At 37.4% G+C, this 22,414-nt stretch overlaps 2 protein-coding genes across 15 annotated transcripts in view; both read right to left on the bottom strand.

The window, feature by feature from the left end:
* GXYLT1 (glucoside xylosyltransferase 1) overlaps positions 1–9,547 on the bottom strand; it is a 55,281-nt gene extending 45,734 nt beyond the window's left edge. For 4 of the 8 annotated variants that reach the window (XM_082422614.1, XM_082422620.1, XM_082422615.1 and 1 more), the window contains exon 1: positions 9,182–9,545. In XM_082422614.1, coding sequence (XP_082278740.1) covers positions 9,182–9,402 — 221 coding nt within the window. In that variant the 5' untranslated portion in view covers positions 9,403–9,545. Of the gene's footprint in view, positions 1–9,181 lie in introns of all 8 variants that reach the window. The other 4 variants (XM_082422619.1, XM_082422618.1, XM_082422616.1 and 1 more) reach the window with 3 other exon arrangements.
* Positions 9,548–18,125: 8,578 nt separating this feature from the next.
* The window catches only part of YAF2 (YY1 associated factor 2), a 66,270-nt gene continuing 61,981 nt past the window's right edge, over positions 18,126–22,414 (bottom strand). For 6 of the 7 annotated variants that reach the window (XM_082422658.1, XM_082422657.1, XM_082422659.1 and 3 more), the window contains 2 exons: positions 21,376–21,528; positions 18,126–20,580 (listed from right to left, as the gene is read on the bottom strand). In XM_082422658.1, coding sequence (XP_082278784.1) covers positions 20,343–20,580; positions 21,376–21,528 — 391 coding nt within the window. In that variant the 3' untranslated portion in view covers positions 18,126–20,342. Of the gene's footprint in view, positions 20,581–21,375; positions 21,529–22,414 lie in introns of those variants that run through there. The other variant, XR_014252843.1, reaches the window with a different exon arrangement.

Here is a 22,414-nt window from a genome sequence, read left to right as displayed (position 1 = left end):
CAGAGAGTCCCATACAGGATAAACCCAAGGAGTAACATGCCGAGACACATAGTAATCAAATTGGCAAAAATTAAAGACAAAGAAAAATTACTGAAAGCAGCAAGGGAAAAACAACAACATACAAGGGAACTCCCATAAGGTTAACAGCTGATTTCTCAGCAGAAACCCTACAAGCCAGAAGGGAGTGGCATGATATACTTAAAGTGATGAAAGGGAAGAACGTACAACCAAGATTACTCTACCCGGCAAGGATCTCATTTAGATTTGATGGAGAAATCAAAAGCTTTACAGACAAGCAAAAGCTAAAGGAATTCAGCACCACCAAACCAGCTTTACAACAAATGCTAAAGAAACTTCTCTAAGTGGGAAACACAAGAGAAGAAAAGGACCTACAAAAACAAACGCAAAACAATTAAGAAAATGGTCATAGGAACATACATAGCAATAATTACCTTAAACGTGAAGGGATTAAATGCTCCAACCAAAAGACACAGGCTCGCTGAATGGATACAAAAACAAGACCCATATATATGCTGTCTACAAGAGACCCACTTCAGACCTAGGGACACATAGAGACTGAAAGTGAGGGGATGCAGAAAGATACTCCATGCAAATGGAAATCAAAAGAAAGCTGGAGTAGCTATACTCATATCAGATAAAATAGACTTTAAAATAAAGAATGTTACAAGAGACAAGGAAGGACACTACATAATGATCAAGGGATCAATCCAAGAAGAAGATATAACAATTATAAATATATATGCACCCAACACAGGAGCACCACAATACATAAGGCAACTGCTAACAGCTATAAAAGAGGAAATCGACAGTAACACAATAATAGTGAGGGACTTTAACACCTCACTTACACCAATGGACACATAATCCAAAATGAAAATATATAAGGCAACAGAAGCTTTAAATGACACAATAGACCAGATAGATGTAATTGATATTTATAGGACATTCCATCCAAAAACAGCAGATTACACTTTCTTCTCAAGTACACATGGAACATTCTCCAGGACAGTTCACATCTTGGGTCACAAATCAAGCCTCAGTAAATTTAAGAAAATTGGAATCATATCAAGCATCTTTTCTGACCACAATGCTATGAGATTAGAAATGAATTACAGGGAAAAAAACGTAAAAAACACAAACACATGGAGGCTAAACAATAAGTTACTAAATAACCAAGAGATCACTGAAGAAATCAAAGAGGAAATCAAAAAATACCTAGAGACAAATGACAATGAAAACACGATGATCCAAAACCTATGGGATGCAGCAAAAGCAGTTCTAAGAGGGAAGTTTATAGCTATACAAGCCTACCTCAAGAAACAAGAAAAATCTCAAATAAACAATCTAAACTTACACCTAAAAAACTAGAGAAAGAAGAACAAACAAAACCCAAAGTTAGTAGAGGGAAAGAAATCATAAACATCAGAGCAGAAATAAATGAAATAGAAACAAAGAAAACAATAGCAAAGATCAATAAAACTAAAAGCTGGTTCTTTGAGAAGATAAACAAAATTGATAAACCATTAGCCAGACTCATCAAGAAAAAGAGGGAGAGGACTCAAATCAATAAAATTAGAAATGAAAAAGGAGAAGTTACGACAGACACCGCAGAAATACAAAGCATCCTAAGAGACTACTACAAGCAAATCTATGCCAATAAAATGGACAACCTGGAAGAAATGGACAAATTCTTAGAAAGGTATAACTTTCCCAGATTGAACCAGGAAGAAATCGAAAATATGAACAGACCAATCACAAGTAATGAAATTGAAACTGTGATTAAAAATCTTCCAACAAACAGAAGTCCAGGACCAGATGGCATCACAGGTGAATTCTATCAAACATTTAGAGAAGTGTTAACACCCATCCTTCTCAAACACTTCCAAAAAAACTGCAGAGGAAGGAACACTCCCAAACTCATTCTATGAAGCCATCATCACCCTGATACCAAAACCAGACAAAGGTACTACAAAAAAAGAAAATTACAGACCAATATCACTGATGAATATAGATGCAAAAATCCTCAACAAAATACTAGCAAACAGAATCCAACAACACATTAAAAGGATCATACACCATGATCAAGTGGGATTTATCCCAGGGATGCAAGGATTCTTCAATATATGCAAATCAATCAGTGTGATACACCACATTAACAAATTGAAGAATAAAAACCATATGATCATCTCAATAGATTTCTCAACAGAAAAAGCTTTTGACAAAATTCAACACCTATTTATGATAAACACTCTCCAGAAAGTGGGCATAGAAGTAAACTACCTCAACATAATAAAGGCCATATATGACAAACTCACAGCAAACATCACTCTCAATGGTGAAAAACTGAGAGGATTTCCTCTAAAATCAGGAAGACGACAAGGATGTCCACTCTCGCCACTATTATTCAACACAGTTTTGGAAGGCCTAGCCATGGCAATCAGAGAAGAAAAAGAAGTAAAAGGAATACAAATTGGAAAAGAAGAAGTAAAACTGTCACTGTTTGCAGATGACATGATACTATACATAGAAAATCCTAAAGATGCCACCAGAAGACTACTAGAGCTAATCAATGAATTTGGTAAAGTTGCAGGATACAAAATTAATGCACAGAAATCTCATGCATTCCTATACACTAATGATGAAAAGTCTGAAAGAGAAATTAAAGAAACACTCCCATTTACCATTGCAACATAAAGAATAAAATACCTAGGAATAAACCTACCTAGGGAGACAAAAGACCTGTATGCAGAAAACTATAAGACACTGATGAAAGAAATTAAAGATGATACCAACAGATGGAGAGATATACCATGTTCTTGGATTGGAAGAATCAATATTGTGAAAATGACTATACTACCCAAAGCAATCTACGGATTCAATGCAATCCTTATCAAATTACCAATGGCATTTTTTACGGAACTAGAACAAAAAATCTTAAAATTTGTATGGAGACACAAAAGACCCCGAATAGTCAAAGCATTCTTGAGGGAAAAAAACGGAGCTGGAGGAATCAGACTCCCTGACTTCCGACTATACTACAAAGCTACAGTAATCAAGACAATATGGTACTGGCACAAAAACAGAAATATAGATCAATGGAACAGGATAAAAAGCCCACAGATAAACCCATGTACCTATGGTCAACTAATCTATGACAAAGGAGGCAAGGATATACAATGGAGCAAAGACAGTCTCTTCAACAAGTGGTGCTGGGAAAACTGGACAGCTACATGTAAAAGAATGAAATTAGAACACTCCCTAACACCATACACAAAAATAAACTCAAAATGGGTTCGAGACCTAAATGTAAGATCAGGCACTATAAAACTCTTAGAGGAAAACATAGGAAGAACACTCTTTGACATAAATCACAGCAAGATCTTTTTTGACCCAGCTCCTAGAGTAATGGAAATAAAAACAAAAATAAACAAATGGGACCTAATGAAACTTCAAAGCTTTTGCACAGCAAAGGAAATCATAAACAAGATGAAAAGACAACCGTCAGAATGGGAGAAAATATTTACAAACGAATCAACGGACAAAGGATTAATCTCCAAAATATATAAACAGCTCATGCAGCTCAATATTAAAGAAACAAACAACCCAATCCAAAAATGGGCAGAAGACCTAAATAGACATTTCTCCAAAGAAGACATACAGATGGCCAAGAAGCACATGAAAAGATGCTCAACATCACTAATTATTAGAGAAATGCAAATCAAAACTACAATGAGGTATCACCTCACACCAGTTAGAATGGGCGTCATCAGAAAATCTACAAACAACAAACACTGGAGAGGGTGTGGAGAAAAGGGAACCCCCTTGCACTGTTGGTGGGAATGTAAATTGATACAGCCACTATGGAGAACAGTATGGAGGTGTCTTAAAAAACTAAAAATAGAATTACCATATGATCCAGCAATCCCACTACTGGGCATATACCCAGAGGAAACCATAATTCAAAAAGACACATGCACCCCAATATTCACTGCAGCAGTATTTACAATAGCCAGGTCATGGAAGCAACCTAAATGCCCATCGACAGACGAATGGATAAAGAAGATGTGGTACATATATACAATGGAATATTACTCAGCCATAAGAAGAAACGAAATTGGGTCATTTGTTGAGACGTGGATGGATCTAGAGACTGTCATATAGAGTGAAGTAAGTCAGAAAGAGAAAAACAAATATCGTATATTAACGCATGTATGTGGAACCTAGAAAAATGGTACAGATGAACCGGTTTGCAGGGCAGAAGTTGAGACACAGTTGTAGAGAACAAACGTACGGACACCAAGGGGGGGAAAGCCGCGGGGGGGTGGGGATGGTGGTGTGATGAATTGGGCGATTGGGATTGACATGTATACACTGATGTGTATAAAATTGATGACTAATAAGAACCTACTGTATAAAAAAGTAAATAAAATAAAATTCAAAAATTAAAAAAAGAAAATTGAGACATCTTGCTCTGGATTAAACAGAGCATTTAACAGTAACACTCTCCACAATAACAGTCCTCAAACTTAAAGTTTAGTTAAATGCAATAGCAGAAGGTCCTTCATACTTTTAAATCAAACTGCAAAAGGTTTTTTTCACTTCTAAATGTCCATGATAGCCATGAGGCTTTAGTGAAAACCATGTGCATCGTGGAGAGAGTGATAAGTCTAGGCATATCCAGCATAAGAATGTGGAAGTCTGAATGAGGTGCCTCACCAAAGATGCACCTTAAAGGCACAGATACTTGCACTGTGACTGCAAGAGAAATAAAGGTGCTCACAGCCATGTTAAAGGAGACCATTCCCATGGTTCTGACCACCATTATTTAAAGATCAGTGCCTGCACAACTCATTTTCAACTAAAAATTGTCTTCAGACATCTAAGTCAGGTCTTCTTTTTCATAAATATCTAGTTTCATGAATATTCAAGAAGTGGGAAAAGAACTGCTTATATACATATGGCAATGAACAATTATCTAACCATTTCAAAAATAAGTTAGCATCACACTGTACAACCTAAACTCTCTCAAAAAAAAAAAAAAACTGAATTAAAGATTTAAATGGAAAAAAAAAATTTAAGTCAACATGTTGGGGGGAACTATTTCCAACAGGTATGACACATAGATAATAATCTTAATGTTCTAAAATAGGATTTCTAAGTCAAAAGTACACATTATTTTCTCATTAACCTAATCACTTTCCCGTTCAAAAGCACAGAACAATATTAATTAATTAATTTACTAGTCAGGTTTGTGCTAAGCGCTTTACAGCTATGTGAAGTACGATCTTCAGTGAACTGAAATACAAGGTGAAAAGTACTGGTTTTTATCTAAGATGTCTCTGCATCAACAAAGCAGAGATTAAGGTGGCTTTAGTAAATAATTCAGCCTTCTTCACTGTTCACTGCCTAACTCCTCTCTTCTTCAAAAATAACTGCAGGGAAGAGGGAAAAAATTTCTCCCCCAAAAAACAATAGCGCAAAAATAGTGGTCAAATAATTCTCAGTTAAATCAATGGTTCTCAATCTTTGGCTTTATAACAACAACCTGGATCACATATCTAAAATATAGATTCCCAAGCCCCACTCCCAGGGACTCTGGTTTTAGCAGGTCTGGACTGGGGCCTGAGGACATTTTTCCCAGAGGTCAGAAACTGAAAAAAAAAAAAAAAAAAAAAAAATCATTTAAAATTTAAATGATCAAAACCATCACTGAATTAGCTATAATTTTATTGTGCCAGGCACCATACCAAGTAATCTACACAAGCTATTTTTTTCAATTCCCACAAATAACCCAATTATCACAGATACTCTTACCTCTGTGTAACTGATGAGGAAATGTGTTCAAGGTTAACACAGCCAGTGAGTGGCAAAGCTGAAGTCTGTTTCCAAAGCCCTGACTCTTCCCACTCTACATTTTCAGTATATCTTACTAGTTAGTGTTCCTGGGACCCAGCAGAAACCATAACTTGATGGCCTGACCAGATCTGAAAAGGAAAGTAAGGTGACTACCTCCCAGTTAACAGTCATTCACACTAAGGGTATGACGGGTCCAGAAATGGTATCACTGAAATGCCTAGTAGTTTCTTGATTCCCTACTACCGATATGCTGTACAGCCTCAATGGGATGAAATCTTGATAATCGCTGTCATCAGTGAAATGTGAGAATTTAATCACCCAGAGTATCTAAAGCCACAGAATGGTTTAACTCCTTCTGAAGTACTGACATCTGGTCAGTGCTTTAGATAAGTGCTTTAGATTGAATACCTTAAATACAGTCTGTCCACACTGAGCACCTTCAGAGAGTCCCTCTGTGTGGAAGAGCCACTACCTCCCCCCCCACCCCCAGCATCCCTCTCCACTGAGGCAGCACTCCTCTCCAGCGCCGGTCACGGGATTCTGTCTGCAGTATGGATGTGCAAGGGACACAGCCCAGAGAACCAGAGGCCCCCATCCCAGGCAACATTGGCTGGTCCAAGGATGGGTGTGTGATGCAAGTCCAATGAGAGCCTTTTTCTAGAATTTTCTACTTGAGATTAGAGATGAAACACTACAAGAAGTTGAAAGACCCCAGGAACAAAGGCAGAAGAGAAAGAGTCCCCAGTCCTTGAGGTCCCTGGAACTGCCCAGGGAATTCTTCCTTCAATCCTGTTCCTTCCAGCAACCCATATAAGCCTATAAATATCTGTTTTGCTTAAGTCAGTTTTAATGGACTTTGGTGACTGACAACTAAGAATTCTGATTACTATAAATTAATTAAGGTAAATACAAACTACATTTTACAGGTAAGAAAAGTGAAGCAGAGAGGTGGTCAAGTTTTCACAGGAAACAGGGCCAGAATGAGACCACAGGTTTGTCTGACACTAAGATCTACCCATTTTCTAAATACCAAAATAATGGATTCAAACAAAATGAACTCATTAATAATAAATTTCACTGAAAAATTGTTTCCCTCATTTTCTAGTTTTTACTTTGAGAACGTGCAAGGACATTTCCAAGTATTTTGTCGTGGAATTCTGTGCAATGAATATTTTCTATACGGTTTGACCACTGGAACCTATTGGTTATAACCATAATCCCATGTTTCAAATGAGAGAGAGAAATAATAGTTTTAATCTTTGAGGTAAGACTGCTTTTTAAAAAGTAAGAATGCAATGATAATCAAGTCCTACCAAAAAAAGGAAGATGTTGCTTGCCTCATAGCCCCATTTTCCACTGATGTAACACTATCTAGACTAGGTTCTTATCACAGCAGCTTTATAGAAAGAAAGAGCACGTGCAGAGCAAAGGATACATAGTTTCTAATGCTGGTACTGATGCCCTCTGCACCTCCGCCAAACTATTTATACATAGGAAAAGAGGTTAAGAATACCTACTCCATATCCCATGGTAGCCAAAAAAGTTGACTGAACTCTATGAGAAATCTAAAAAAGATGTTATAAATGATAACATTTAAAATGAAGAGTCCTGATGTCTTAGGACTTCTTCTGACCTTAATCAAATCATAGGCTACAAACAATCCAGCTTTTCCAGGTTGCTCCTCTGCCCACACTTCTTTACAAAGAATGATACACCTTCAGTTTTAACTCAAATGTGTGCCTCATTTAAAATGAGGAGTTATGTTGCCCAGAGGACCTGTAATAGACAGCTTTTTAGCTGACTCAACTCTGACACATCAAACTTCAGATTTCAGTAATGGCTCTATAAAATATTCATTAAAGCTGAAGCACTTATTTTCTGAATTTCAAATAATGTAATTTTGTTAAAATTAGCTAGCCAAGCAGATACAATTTATAAAAATTTGTCACAAAATATTAAGTATCTCAGACAAAAGGCACTAAAAATGAATGTTACTCTATCAGATTGAAATGCTAATATCATAGTCCACTTTCATTCAATGTTTTGATAAAACTGTTGCTTCCTGACAATTCTACCCAATGCAAAAACAGTTTCTTCCCCATAACTTTAAATGCTTCACTGGAACATAACAGACCACCATTAGCTTTTCATGAGCTCATCCAGGTCTTCAGTCACGGCCTCTCCCAGAACAGATAATAGCGTTGACAAACCTGGCTCTGGAAAGTAGTTCTGCTTTTATGAACAGAGTCCTGACTGTAATCAAATCACAGGATGAAAACAGGACAATCCAGCTTTTCCATGCTGCTCCTCTGCCCAAACGTCCCCTTTCATTTTGGGAATGGCCATCAACTCTCAGAAGAACGTTAACAGCCTACAGCTGACCTGCGCTCCCTCCTCCTACCAACCCGTAGGAAGTTTTTCATATCAAAGCAGACTTTGCCTCTTACTAAGGGAGCACACGGAGTAAGAGAGGTGCCCACAAACAGAGGAGCCTCTTTTTCAAGGAAGTGGAAACGCTCAGATTTTGTTAAGCATTCGTAATGCGTTGCTTTTTCCATTTAAATCTCATGTTGATTCCAACTCTGACAGTGATCTGTGTAAATCCACTTAAGTCATTACGCTTTTTAAATTCCGATTTTTAAAGAGAAACACCTCTATCCCAACTCACAAAAGACGTGAGCATGTTAAGTATCGCTTATTTTTCTTAACTTGCTGTAAGTTTACAACAGACCGATCGTTTCCTAAAGAAGAATTCACAATCCGCAGAAATGCTCTATCCAAATTTAACTAACCGGCAAATAATGAAAATTTTAAGCGTTAACAGGAAATTTAGATGTCCCATTCAGGAGGGGGCAAAAATCTGAACTAGGGCGCCAGCCCGATGTTTAAATATCTCAACTTGAACGCCATGGAAACAAGAGGGAATTCCCACTAGCCAGACAGCAAGAAGGCTTTGGTAGGACCCTCTTATTTTCAATTCTAAGAAAAAAGGAAAAAGAAAATGCAACTGTCAACTAAGAGTTGAAAATTAATTTCTAACTGCTCTGAATAGTGCCTAAGGAATGGGTCAGAAGACAAACACAAAAAGCGTGGGGTGTTCTCGGGCTGGAGCAGCGCTGGGCTCACCCCCAGGGTGAGGAGAAGGAGGGAAACGAGCAAAGGGGATCAGAGTCTGCGGCAAAGAAGCGGCAGACGCGGGCCTGGTGGCGGGAGGCGCGGGGCTGACTCGCAGGCAGCCCGGGCCGGGCGGAGCCCCGCGCCCCCGCGCCCCCCGCCCCGGCCCCCGACAGGGAACGGCCAGTACCTGTCAGACCGGCCGGGATGCGCCGCGGGGCCCGCGCTGCCCGCCCCTCTCCCGGCGCCGCGTCCGCCGCCCGCGAGCCAGGAAGCCGCTGCGGCCTGCGGCTTCCCGCCACCGCCGCCTGCTCCTTCCTCCAGGGACACGGCGAGCTGGCTGAAGGCGTAGAGGAGCGAGCAGAAGCCACAGGCCAGGCACAGCACCACGACGCGCAGGTAGCGCCGCATCGCGCCGTCCCCGCGCCGCCGCTGCCGTCGCCGCCGCGCCCGCCCGGGCGAACTGGAGCGGAGGGAGCGAGCGACACCACGCAGCCGCCGGCGCAACAAGTTCCTCCTCCGCCACGGCCTCGCGCCCGCCCCCCTTCCTCCCTGCCTCCCTTCGCTCTCCGCCCACCACCTTCGAGTGCGCGCGGACACCCCGCCCGGAGCCCCGGCCCCGCCTCCGCCGCGGGCCTCTCCCCAGAGGGTGGGCGGCCGGACGCGCCGGCGCACTGAGCGCGAGGGGGGCAGGGCGCGCCGGGTGGGCTGGGGCCCGCGGGACGCGGCTCGCGCAGGGTCTTGGGCTACCGGCGACCCCGGGTGGGCGACTCTCGAGCCCTGTGGTTCCCAACTGCGGGGGAGAGGCGTGGCGAAATGAGCGGGGCATTGGAGGCAGCCGACCCAAATTTAAATGATGGTTCTTCCACGTGGTAGTTTGGGACGCTGAAAGCCCTAAATTCTCTGAGCGTGTTTCTTCGTCTCTAAAATGGAGATGACACCCTTATCATAGGGTGCTTGTAAAGATTAAATTGCTTAACGCACGAAAAACCCCTTGCACTTAGACGGCACTTGATTAAGCCATTTTTCACGTACATCCTTCTCAGCAGGGACTTCCCCAGCCTCTAAGATTCTATAATACAGTCGGTACGAGCCATTTTCACCCTGATGTCTAATTACCTCCTAATGCCCTTTAGGATGCATATCCTGCCTCCCGTCGAGGTAAGTTTCTATAAGGCTGAGGTTCAACCTTTTACGCCTTTTTGATCCTCCTCACAACTCACCATTCGCATGCCCAAAACAATTAATATTCTCCCTAAAGAGCTTTGCCTTTAGCTTTCCATTTCTTTTCCCTCTTTCTCAGCCATATTTTCACTCCATTCATTTATTGAACATTTACAAAGCATCACTATGTGCCAAGCACTGTGTGAGTCCCTTGGGGTACAAAGACGCCTAGTTGGGGCATGGGGGTGGGACAGTGGATACTTGTAAGTAAGTGCAATACGACCATACAGACATTAGGATATAAGCCTGTAAAAAGGTGTGGGCACACATACAAAACGGAACAATCGGTTCTGCCTGCGGGCATGGTAAAGAGACACCTCATAATGTTAAAATGAAACACAGACGCCAGACTTGAAAATTCCCTGAGCGAACAAAACCAGTTAGTCATACAAGCAAAGCTTAATTTAGCTTATTTTGCAGGGTAAGAGGTAATAACTTGACCTGGGTCACTTTTTGCTTATGCCTGTGAAAATCATAAGCAGAACTTAAATAGTTCCCAAAAATTGGTATGAGGTAACCACTAACCAATTCCCTTTCATTTAAGAAAAGTCTAGGAGGGGTGGGCAAAATGGGAAGCGGAGGGGGGGACTTACCTGGTGGTCCAGTGGCTAAGACTCTGCACTCCCAACGCAGGGGGCCCGGGTTGGATCCCTGGTCAGAGAACTAGATCCCGCATGCCGCCACTAAAGATCCCGCACACGACTAGGAAGATCACGTGTGCCACAACTAAGACCCGGACCAGCCAAATAAAATTTTTTTTATTTTTTTAAATGGGTGAAGAGGGTCAACTGTATGGTGATGGATGATAATTAGACTTGTGGTGGTGATGACTTTGCGGAGTATATAGGTGTTGAATTATAATGCTGTACACTTGAAACTTATATAATAAAAAATAATTTTAAAAAAAGAAAGAAAAGCAGTTGAATACTCAATGTTTGAAGTTTAAACTGCAAAAAAAAAGAATGAAAAGAAAGCAAAAGAGAAAATTATAATATTTTAACCAGTCACTGTAGAGGATACACACTCACATTCTTCACAGAATATACCCCTGAGCCTCATTCCATATTTTGGTTTGACTGCTCCCAGTTCGCTGTCTTTTGGGTGTACACACAATAAACTTTTACTAATAACTATGTAAGTGACTCATAGGTTTTACTTCTGTTTTTTTGTGAACTTTTGACTGTAGCAAAAGTGGCCCTAGAGTCTAGGGTGTGGTAAGAGAAGTAATTCCAGGCTGAGGAATCAGTGAAACAGGCTCTTGGGTCAGGGAGCTGTGAGAAGTTTGATATCACCAGTTAAGTGAATGCAAAAGAGGAAAGGATGAGCTATAAGACTAGAGGTTGAAGGGGCCAGATATCGGAATGCCTTATTTAGTACACCAAGGAGTTTGAACATAACCTGGCAAGGAGTTTGAACGTAAAATGGTGAACCATTGAAGGGTTTTTAAATTAGGAAATAACGTGATCACATTTGCCTTTTGGAGAGCAGATTCTGGCTGCAGGGTAGAGGCTGGGACAGATTGAGATTGGAGCCTGAAAGCAGCTACAGTGCCAAAAAGTGAGGGAAAGGCTTTAAACACACACCCACCCACCCACACACACACACACACACACACACACACACTCTCTTCATGGAGAAAAATTATGCTGTTAAACTGTTCAGATTGCAGTTGGAGCTTTGAAGAGTTTGGCCATGAGAAACAAGATAGGGAAATGCTGTATAATTAGTGGTAGTTCTTCATTTGGAATCCCTACACCAAATAAGTGCTGGCTCTGTGAACATGGGAAAGTCACTAAACAAATTTAAGCCTCAGTTTCTTACCCTATAAGGATTAAATTTCTTGCCTTACTTGACAAAAAATGAAAACTAGCATGCTATCAAGCTGTGAATAGAATGAAAACATACACTTATTCATTCAATAAACATTTATTGAATATATTCTACATGCCAGACAAGGGGCTATTCTGTACTGCCCCCAAAAGTGGAGACAGGCAAGTAAAAACCACGACAATATGAAGTTAATCCTTTCACTACACCTTACAATTCTTAGAGAAATAAAGATAAACCTAATGAGGTACAAAGATGGATAACAAAAGCATTTATAAGAACAGAAAATAGATTTTCAGAGAGAAAACTAAAGGATATGGTACCAAGAAACTAGAGTAAGAGCTAGCACTCAAAGTACGTTTAATTTAAAGAGATGCTAACTACAGTTGTTTCTCTTTCAACAAACTAAATGTAATGAAAATAAAGAATAATTTAATGACCCAGAGATGTAAAATACTAGAATGGCAGTATTCATTTCTGCGACAATATATGGGAAGAGCCTATCTGGAAGAACAATCATCCATTTACTTGACATCAGGGTTCTGGACCATATCATCCCTTTAGGTTCCTTTCAATCCTGTAATTAAAAAGGAAATTCTGTTGAAAAAGTATGTAAGGCATTCCAAAGAGAGAAATGATTTTTGCATTACCCACACACTGTCCCAACTGGTTATCCTGGAGTATAAGGAGCTGTGTGAATACTTCTGATCACTTCCAGGATTCACACATTTTGATATTCCTAAAATTAATTGTAAATTACTGAAAATATTTTTTTTCCATAATGGTTAGGCATTTCTTTCACTTACTGTGTGTATGTATGTGTTCTTAAGTCTATTTTTTCGTCTCTAGACCACCCTCTTAATTCTCTAGTTACAGGCTGGCTATATCCAAATTTTTAATCAATATTGATCTTCCCTTCATTCTGTCAAAAAAGGTAAATTTAGGTGGACAAAAAGAAATTTTAAAGTAGCAACATTAGTTGTTTAAATTATATAGATAGAGACCTTCTCCATGACCTGGAAAACTCTTGGATTCAGGATAATCCAAATCTCAACAATCGTATATTCAAAAGATTTATCTTGATTCTTCATATAGCTCCTAGTACATGCTGGATATATGGTAGACATTCAATTAATGAGTTTTTTGGGGTTTTTTAATGTCTTTTCCAAGACACTCTAGAGCAAATTTAGGTCCTGCTCAGCATTTCCTTCCCAATTCTACCTTTTAGTACTTCTTAAAAAAAAAAAAAAAAAAGACATCCTATGGGGGAAAAGGTAAATTCTATACCTTTTCATAGTAAAGTTCAAAGACTTTTTTACATAATTTCCACTTTATAAAGGTCTATGCATAATCTAACTTAATCCTGATAACAATTATACTTTATCCTTCTAACAAACAAGGAACCTGAAATTCAGAGAAGTTTGTTAACCACATGGCTAATAATGAAGATCCATAATTCAAATGGAAATCTTTGAGGATCCAAAGTGCGTGTTTGTTTTTTCCCTTATACCATGCTATTGCACTGTGAAAAAATAAATGCTAAACTGAGTGATGCAAATTAAAAGTAAAAGCAAAAAAGCAAAAAAGATGTTATATGAAAATCTCTTAGATTGGTCTTGGGGATTAAAACAAATTAAACTTGCAATCACAGAAATACAAATCACGGGGTTTCCCTGGTGGCGCAGTGGTTAAGAATCCATCACGGGGGACGCGGGTTCGAGCCCTGGTGTGGGAAGATCCCACATGCTGTGGAGCAACTAAGCCCCTGCGCCACAACTACTGAAGCTCGGGCTCCTAGAGCCTGTGCTCTGCAACAAGAGAAGCCACCGCAATGAGAAGCCCGTGCACTGCAACGAAGAGTAGCCCCCACTCGCCGCAACTAGAGAAAGACTGCATGCAGCAACAAAGACCCAATGCAGCCGTAAGTAAGTAAGTAAGTAAGTAAGTAAGTAAGTAAATAAATAAATAAATAAATTTATATTAAAAAAAAAGAAATACAAATCAGATTAGTTGCAGAGCACAAAGAATCAGAAATTCACACTAAAAGTGAAAACCATTCTCTCCTCTTGTTGGCCTCTAGTGAAATTTCTTCATTTTTCACAGTCCATTTCCTAGAGACCTTGTTGGGCTGGAGGAAAAAGTTGGAAAAGTATGTTGTCAGTTGGAGCAAAGAGTATGTCATTTGAAGTGTTCATTCAGACTAGTAAATGTGGGAAAAGGGTAGGGTAAGGGGGAAGACGAAAGAGTAAACTGATTCTCTTCATGCTCAAAAAACTCAGCTATAGATCATAAGATTAGAAAAAAGTGGCAACGGAAAACTAAGTGGGGACACCTTAACTCCTAAATAATCCTAGAATTCATCTAGTATTTCCATCCACAAAGGAGAGAGATTATGAAGCGGGCAGAGTGGGGAGGGAAAGAACGACTATCCTATGGACCATCCTTACATTTCTCCCTGGTTCCATCTTCAGGAAACTTCCATTCCCATTAATAGATTATAACCTATTATTGTTATTTTAAAAAAATACTGTCAGTGAAATTAAAAGCTAGATTTACAGGGAAATTTAGTCATGGGGAAAATTAGAATTAAAACATACATGCACAAGTTGACCAAAACCTGCCATCAATCAAGGTCATGATTATAATATTATTAAGTAACAGATTAAGTCTCTGGACCCAGATTCCCCAAATAATAGGTTTTATTATTAATAGGTTTCATATGTTGAAATGGTTTTTCTTTTCACATTTCTATGTTTTATTTTTAATAAAGTTAAAAAAATGTTCTTTTCTTTCTAATTAAGTTAAAGTGTCCCTCAAATTATTTATCTTATCCTATACTGGAAACATCATAGGCTTTTACATTTTCTCTTATTAAAGACCAAAAGCTACCTCTTGGACCTCAAGCCAGATCACTCTGTTTTTTAATTCTGAAAACAGCCTACTTTTCTTTTTCTTTTTAATGCTTTCACTACATTTTTGTCCTTTAGCAGTCTTCTTCTCCCAAACTGGTTTTATACAGTACACCAACTCTTCTCAATCTTGCGGACTCCAAAAGTAAACAGGCTAATTTCATTGTTGCTATTAGTCTGAATTAAAAGAGGTTAGTGAAAATAATACACATACAAAGTCTCAATTAGTAAATCTTGGTACTCAGTTTAGTTTCTGAATTCTCTTGATAAAAGTTAATGAAAATATGAGGATGAGATGGTAGCTTTCATCCACATTCCCTACTTCCAGGTAAGTCAGCGGATCCAGGTTTACCTGCATGTAATTCAAGACCTGCCAAACTTGTGTATTATTTCCACTCCTCAGGAACTCCAGTTGGATCCATTTTACTGGATCCTTGCACTGAAATTTTCACATTGGGGCTTATCCTCACAACTAAAATAAAGCAGTTTTTTTGAGATTTTTTAAAAAAGTATTACTATTTAGCCTTATGTACAAAAGAGATTTGAGGAACTTTATAAGAACACAAGGAAAAACATAAGTAGATAAAAATTGTAATCTAGAAAAATGTAGTTAGATGAAGAATAACAAGTTAGAATATGGATATGCAGATGACTGAGTGCTACATAATTATTAAAAGTATGCCTAATTTTAATCTGAGATTTCCCACAACTAAAGCAAAAACTGAGGACAATCAATGATTTGCATTGTTCACAAGTAAAAGGCAAACTGATTTCTCAGGGTGAAGTAAAGCTTTTCCTGAAACAGGTCTGAATAAATTTTCTCATTTGGATTCTGAGCGATGTAATGTTTCCTCAATATCCTTACAAAAAGGCAACAGGAGACCTCATTCAGCTGTTTACTGATTTTTAAAAATTAGTATAGGAAAATGATAATCTCACATTACATGGCTTGAAGTCTTTAACTTTTGAAAATTCAAACTGGAGTAATGAAATGGTAGCTGGCTAAAATTACTGGTGACACCCAACATTATCAGCTGCAACTATCAAGATGAGATCCTAACATCTCCATTGTGGACTTACAGTGGATACTCAGGCCAAGCTGAATTTTCTAGGGGGAAAAAAAAAAGAAGGAAAAAGAAAAAAAAAAAATGGTGGCAAGCACTCCCTCTTCTGTTACTTCTGTATCTTATATGTATTTTTATTGTTGAAATAATGGCATTATATTTACAGATCTCTCCTCTAAGATGTGAGTTCCACATCTTTGTCCTCTTTGCAACCAACCCCCAGACCAGTGCCTAGCACACAAAACATACTCAATAAATGTTCAATGAATTGAAAACTGACATAAAGAAAATCTAGATCAGGAAAATACTGAAAGTATTACAGCAGGAAAATAGCTACTATAGTCTACAACTCCTACTGATGGGGAGGAAAGAAATCACCACTGAAAAACAATTCAGAACATGAAACATGTCCCAGAGAACTAAAAGCTTTCAGAGCTCTACTTGATTTTTCTATATAAGTACCTAGTCTTATCGTGGCATTTCATATGCTCCAGAATCGGCCCATTCCACAAAGGCTGGAATTATCTGCACTGGCTAAATACAAAGCCACATTAAAATCATAACATTTAAATTATCTGGGCTAGCAGGGCTGTGCATTCAGGAAAGTAAAGTGTTCATATAATTCAAGGTAAATATGACAACTTCTAAAAATGAACTGGTTTTGAAGAAAATCGTTTTATAGTGATTACACATATTGCTGCTCTAGTAAACAGTCTACTAAACACAACTGAAAACTTAATGACTGAGTCATTACAAAGATTTATCATAGCATGTTTTAAAAATTTTCTCAAGAGACCGAGATGCTATACATTCTATTTGTTCTCTCTCCCTTCTGAGCGATTCTTGTCTGCTATCATCGACTACATCACAATGCCCCATTTTCTAATTTCTGCTACTATCTTTGCTTTGTTTTTCTCCTGCCTCCTCCCTCATTTTTTCCCATTTCTATCCTTCCTTGCCTTTGTTATTAGGGCAGCTTCTTTTTCATCACTCTCAATAGCCAGGGAGGGTGTTCTTTTCCTTCTGCTTTCACAAATGATCAGTCACATCCTGTATTCTGCAATCTTCACTGTCTCTTGATTCTACTCAGCTATTTTTGTCACTTATGACTTTTCTACACTTCAGTTTTTCTACATTTCAGTTGTTCCAGACACCTGAAGGTGCCTGTGGTTGAAGAGGGGAGCCAGTGCTAATAAGTCTAAGTATTACTTTATGATTACCCTTCTTACACACACACTCACTCTTCTGTTTGCACTTAATTTTCAAAGTACAGTACAGAAATTTCTATCAATGGCCCAGTTCCTACTTCAGGTCTTCAAAAGATTCCAGAAAAGAGATAAGTGGCAGACCAAGAAAATAAGTAAAATAAGGGTTTCAGTGGAAACTAAAACTTCTAGACCACTCAGCATGAATGTATAAAATATGAATAAACTATGTTCTTTTCAGGCAATAAGAACTTCTTTCTAAAAGAAGGGTAATAAATGTTATCAACTTAGAAAAGCAAAGGTTTTTCTTCCTTTTTTAAATGTTTTCACTTTGTCTACAGTCATCACTATAATCTTAGGAAAGCATTTAATAAAAATAAAACCTTTAAGTTAACTATTTCTACTGTGTAATATAAAAGGTTTAAGAATATGTATTCTTGTATGCCTCAAATTATATCTTCACTCTTACTTGTATCAAAATAAGCTAATAAACTCTGAAAAACATCCAAATGCTCTTTTTGTATAGAATTTGGCTAAAAGAACCCACTATTAAAACCATAGGGTAAGTTGATGAACCAGAGCTAAAAATACACCCTAAGCCCAGGCTCTGAATCTTTTTGCATATTTTAACATTAGGTGTATTTATGGAATTTGAGTCTGTTTCCTGGTTTGGAAGTGTATTTGAGGTAGGGTGAAATGAAGGCAGGTAAAGATAACTGTGATTAATGAAAGGAAAACAAAATATCAAAGTAGCCAACTCAGCTCATTTCTCCTGTCTCATAATGCATACCATCAGGTTCTTTAATTATAGAAAGATAGCTGGTCTGGGATCAGAGCAAACATCTGATGTAAAAAATTCAGTTTAACCTACAGAACACAATTCCTTTCGGGCATCCAAGAAGGCATGGAAACAATTTTTGTTACCAAAAAAAATTATGTTTCTGTAATGGGATTTTACCTATAAAGATAGTAAAGGCTCACATTTACTGAGCATAGAGTATGTGTCAGGTAGTTGTTAAGAATTTTATATGGATTGACATTTAATCCTCCCAACAACGCTATGAGTTAGATATGATTACCCTTATCCCTGTTTAATAGACGGGAAATGACTTGAATGACTTACTCAAGCTCACTTAGGTTCTACAACAGAGATTCAAATGCCAGCCATCAGTTAGCATTCTCAAATTCCATGCTAACTGTCTCCCTACTATTTAGAAAGATGACTATGCCCCGTTCAGGTAAAATCCCATCCTCTGTCAGATTTTTCTCTCTTGCAGTCCCATTTAAAATATATCCAGAAAGTATCTGATCATCATCATAAGACCCAGTACCTCCAAAGAGTTAATTTTGACTTAAAAATTAGAATATTTTCCCTATTACAGTTAGTACTTGTAGTTTTTACTATGTCTAAAAATGAATATATATGTATATATATAAAACATTTGGAACATGTGAAAAAGAATAAAATAAGAGAAAAAAATGTTCATGTTTTAAAAGAACATACCAGTCATTTGGGGTTCCACTGAAAGTATCTTAAAAACAAATAAAATTCTTTAATTTAACAACACTAAAGAATGAGGTATATAAATGTTTTAATCACAGACTTTTACTGTATGCAATTAACTGTAATTCACAACTTGCATCTTACAAAAAAAGACAGTACCATTGTGCCTGTAAAAAGTACTGCAATTAAACAGAAAATTACATTACCACATGAAACCACCAAATATCACAACTGTCAGGGTCTACAGTTTTCTTTCTTCAAATGCTATCATGATGCTTTTATGTGATATTCTGTATCCAAGTTATGATTTAAAGTTCATTTATAATTCAAAATTCTCCTATAGGTGAATACATATTAAACAAATGGCTAAGAGAAAGCAGGAGACCCTAGAATTTAAGTACTGTGTGGTTTCTAAGTTGGATTTTTAGAAACAACAAAAAACACTTTTATTAGTTGTAAACAAAAATGCAAAATCTGTAGTCATAAAAATATTTTATTGGTAAATTTACATAATAGTAAGTGGGGCTGTAAATACTTTTTAAATTTTAGGATATTGATAAATGCATAAACTGGCAATTGTTTCTGAAAATAGGGTACTATAATTTTTATAAGAATTGTTATATTTAATAAGAGGCCAATTAAACTGATTAAAGATTAGCTATTTCTCAGTTCTGTGCAACAGTTCCCATTTCTGTATTAATTAGATTCACACTTCTATGACCCTGGATAAGTCTGGGGCAAGGAAACAGTGATAAAACTATTAAGTTAAAGCTTTTCCAAAACTGCAGCTTTTAAAATATGACAGGTTTCTTCTCTTCTGTTTTTGCCAAATGCTTATAATTACTTGAATTTTAATGTTCTATATAATACAGAAAATACCAGTGTTCAATGACAATAGCACTAAATCTGAATTATAAAGCCAAGTAATCAATGTTTTATTGTTTACTAGTCTGCTAGTAAACATTACAATAAATGAATGTTTTGAAAGATAAGCAAACCCCCCCCCCAAAAACAGATAAAACCTAAAACGTAATTCAGGAACAATAATTTAGTAAAATGTGTCAAAAACATTGGCAATGGTTCATACAAATTCTTTATTTAATAACAATCTTCCTATTTAACCACACCAAGTACCAGCAGGTGTATTTAAGAGGATAACCATTAAGAAAATTCTGTTGTAGCAACAGTTGATTAAGTTGATTTTTGACTTGTATACATATAACTATTTGTTTCACAATTCTCAAATAATACATATTTAGGCAGCTTGCACTATGTTATAAAAATTTAAATTCATTACATGCCAATAGTAGAGAATTCAAGAATTATGTGTTAGAATTCACTAAACTAAAAGTGAAAATAGACTTACCAATAACACTGCATAATGAGTAATTCAACCACATTTTCATGGCACCTTTAACTGTGGAGACCAAAATGTTAAGTCTGGAAAGGTTTGGTAGGCATAGATTGCAATAAAATCTAACAAATTTCTATTTTATGTAAAATGCAAATTATGGATTGTGCATGAATATGTTTGTCATGAAAATGTGGTACTTCTTGGCATAATCTGTGTATTTGCGTGGTATGACAGAAGTGACTAGGAAATTGGAGAAAATAAACTTTAATGAGATTCTCCGTTCAATGATGAGGCTTCTCCTCTGGGTGAGGATGACCTGGACATTCCCCTCTCTGTGTTATCAGAGCTGGAGCCGCTCTGGCTGTGTTGATCTGCAGAAGCAGCACTAGATGCGGGCGGTGACTTCGTTTTCTCCTTAAAGTCTGTAATAATGACTGTCAGGTCTCCAACGGTAACTTCCAAGTGTTGAGCACTACTCCGATCCACATTTTTCAATCTTGGCCTAAACACAAGAGACGATAAAATTTTAAACTAGCTTTTCTCTCTACCAACTTTCTGAGCATGTAATGCATATTAAATTAGGTAAAAATAACAAAACGAACACATCTATCTTTAAAGCTCTATATTCATGTGTAACTAGCCACAAAAATATAATTAAATGTTTGAAATCATTAACATTAATCAAGCCAATCATTCCTGAATCTTCCTCAGCATGACAAAAAACTCTGGGAGTAATGTTCTCTTAAATGTGCTTTTATAGCTTAATCATAATTTTGCAGACAGCTTATCAATTTTACTAAAATAAATGTTTTAGAACAGCAGTGACATAGCTGAATCACAGAGGAAGCTGACAACATCCAAGGTTGAGTTATATGCAGGGCTGTTACTCCACTGATGTGCACTTATGATAAGGGCGTCATGACTGTCTGTTCTGCCTGGACCCATATGACCATTTTGATTGGTTAAAGCTCATGTAAATATCTGTTCAGTATTGTGAACATCACTCCTTGCTTTATGAGTGAAAAAGAAACATTTCAAACACAAATGTCTTGTAATCTAGTAAAACAAAAACAAAAACAAAAAACAGAAACTGTCCTCACACTTAAGCTTGTATTTGTGGCCTCTGTGTTTAATTTCTACTATAACTTCAACTAAGAAAAACACTTTCATGATATAGTAAAAGAGATGAAATCTTTTATTTCTACTTTATGTACTTTATATATTGATGTTAAAAGACAATATTAAGTGGTTAATTTTATTACTTCAAAAGTGCCATTAAAACACTCTTTAAATTTACCTGGTTTTCTTATGACTGTTCTTTTTGCTAGTTGTTTCCTTTTCACTTTTTTCTTTTTCTACTTTATCTTTTTTCTCTTTCTTTGACTGTGTAGGGGGCACAAACTGCTGAGTAACCTGCTGTGCAACCAACTGGGAGACAGGCCGAGGTTTCCTGTGTGCATGTTAAAAAGAAAGTTTTTTTTATTACTATAATTTAAGAATGTATTTTTTATGAGAGAATAGCTCAAATTATGAGAACAGATATATGATTTCACATATAAAAATTTCTCATATGTAAGGTAATTCAGATGTGCAATTTAACAGATATATATATACACACACATACATTACTGTCTTTCCTATCCAACAAAAATAGAACTATAATAACAGTTAAAAGTTATAGCCCAAGATATATAGTCAAACCATTAAAATATAACTGTTACATAAATCGACACGAAAATTATTAAAAATGTATATCAAACTGTGCTTATGGGGAAGCACACATATAAATAAACATGAATTTTAAAAATTAAACTTGAAAGTTCACACTGAAATAAAATCTAAATTTATCCCTCTTCTCTCAGAGAAGGAAATACCTCACCATCTGTTACAATGGCTATTCTTTTCTTTAAAATCTTTCATTTATTCACTGAATAAATATTTGAGTGTCAAAATTTCTCACTTCTTACTGCTCAAATCTTTGAGGTTCCTTATGTATCCAGCCACAATTTCACTGTGGTTTTTTGACCTTGGAGATCTGTCCAGTCCTTTGAGACTTGCCTAACTTACTCACTTACTCATTAGAAAAAAATTTATTGAGAACCTACTGCAGAAACTGTACCGAGATAGATGAAATGTTGCCTGACTACAATCTTTGGTACCAGTTGTCACTTTGGGTACAAGTTGTCACTCTATTAGCCCAGGGTCAAGGATGCCTCCAGCTTTATGGTAGAACGTGGGCAGCTGAGGTCAAGATTCAAAGTAAATGGTCTCTAAGTTCTTAAAATGAGAGAGAGAAAGACAATTGAGGAGGGAAAAAAGGTGGGAAGGAAAAAGCA

This window comes from Balaenoptera physalus, assembly GCF_965194825.1.
Source record: "Balaenoptera physalus genome assembly, chromosome: 13".
Taxonomy (NCBI): Eukaryota; Metazoa; Chordata; class Mammalia; order Artiodactyla; family Balaenopteridae; genus Balaenoptera; species Balaenoptera physalus.
Note: the sequence above shows the minus strand (reverse complement) of the source record. Positions and strands in the feature narration are given on the sequence as shown.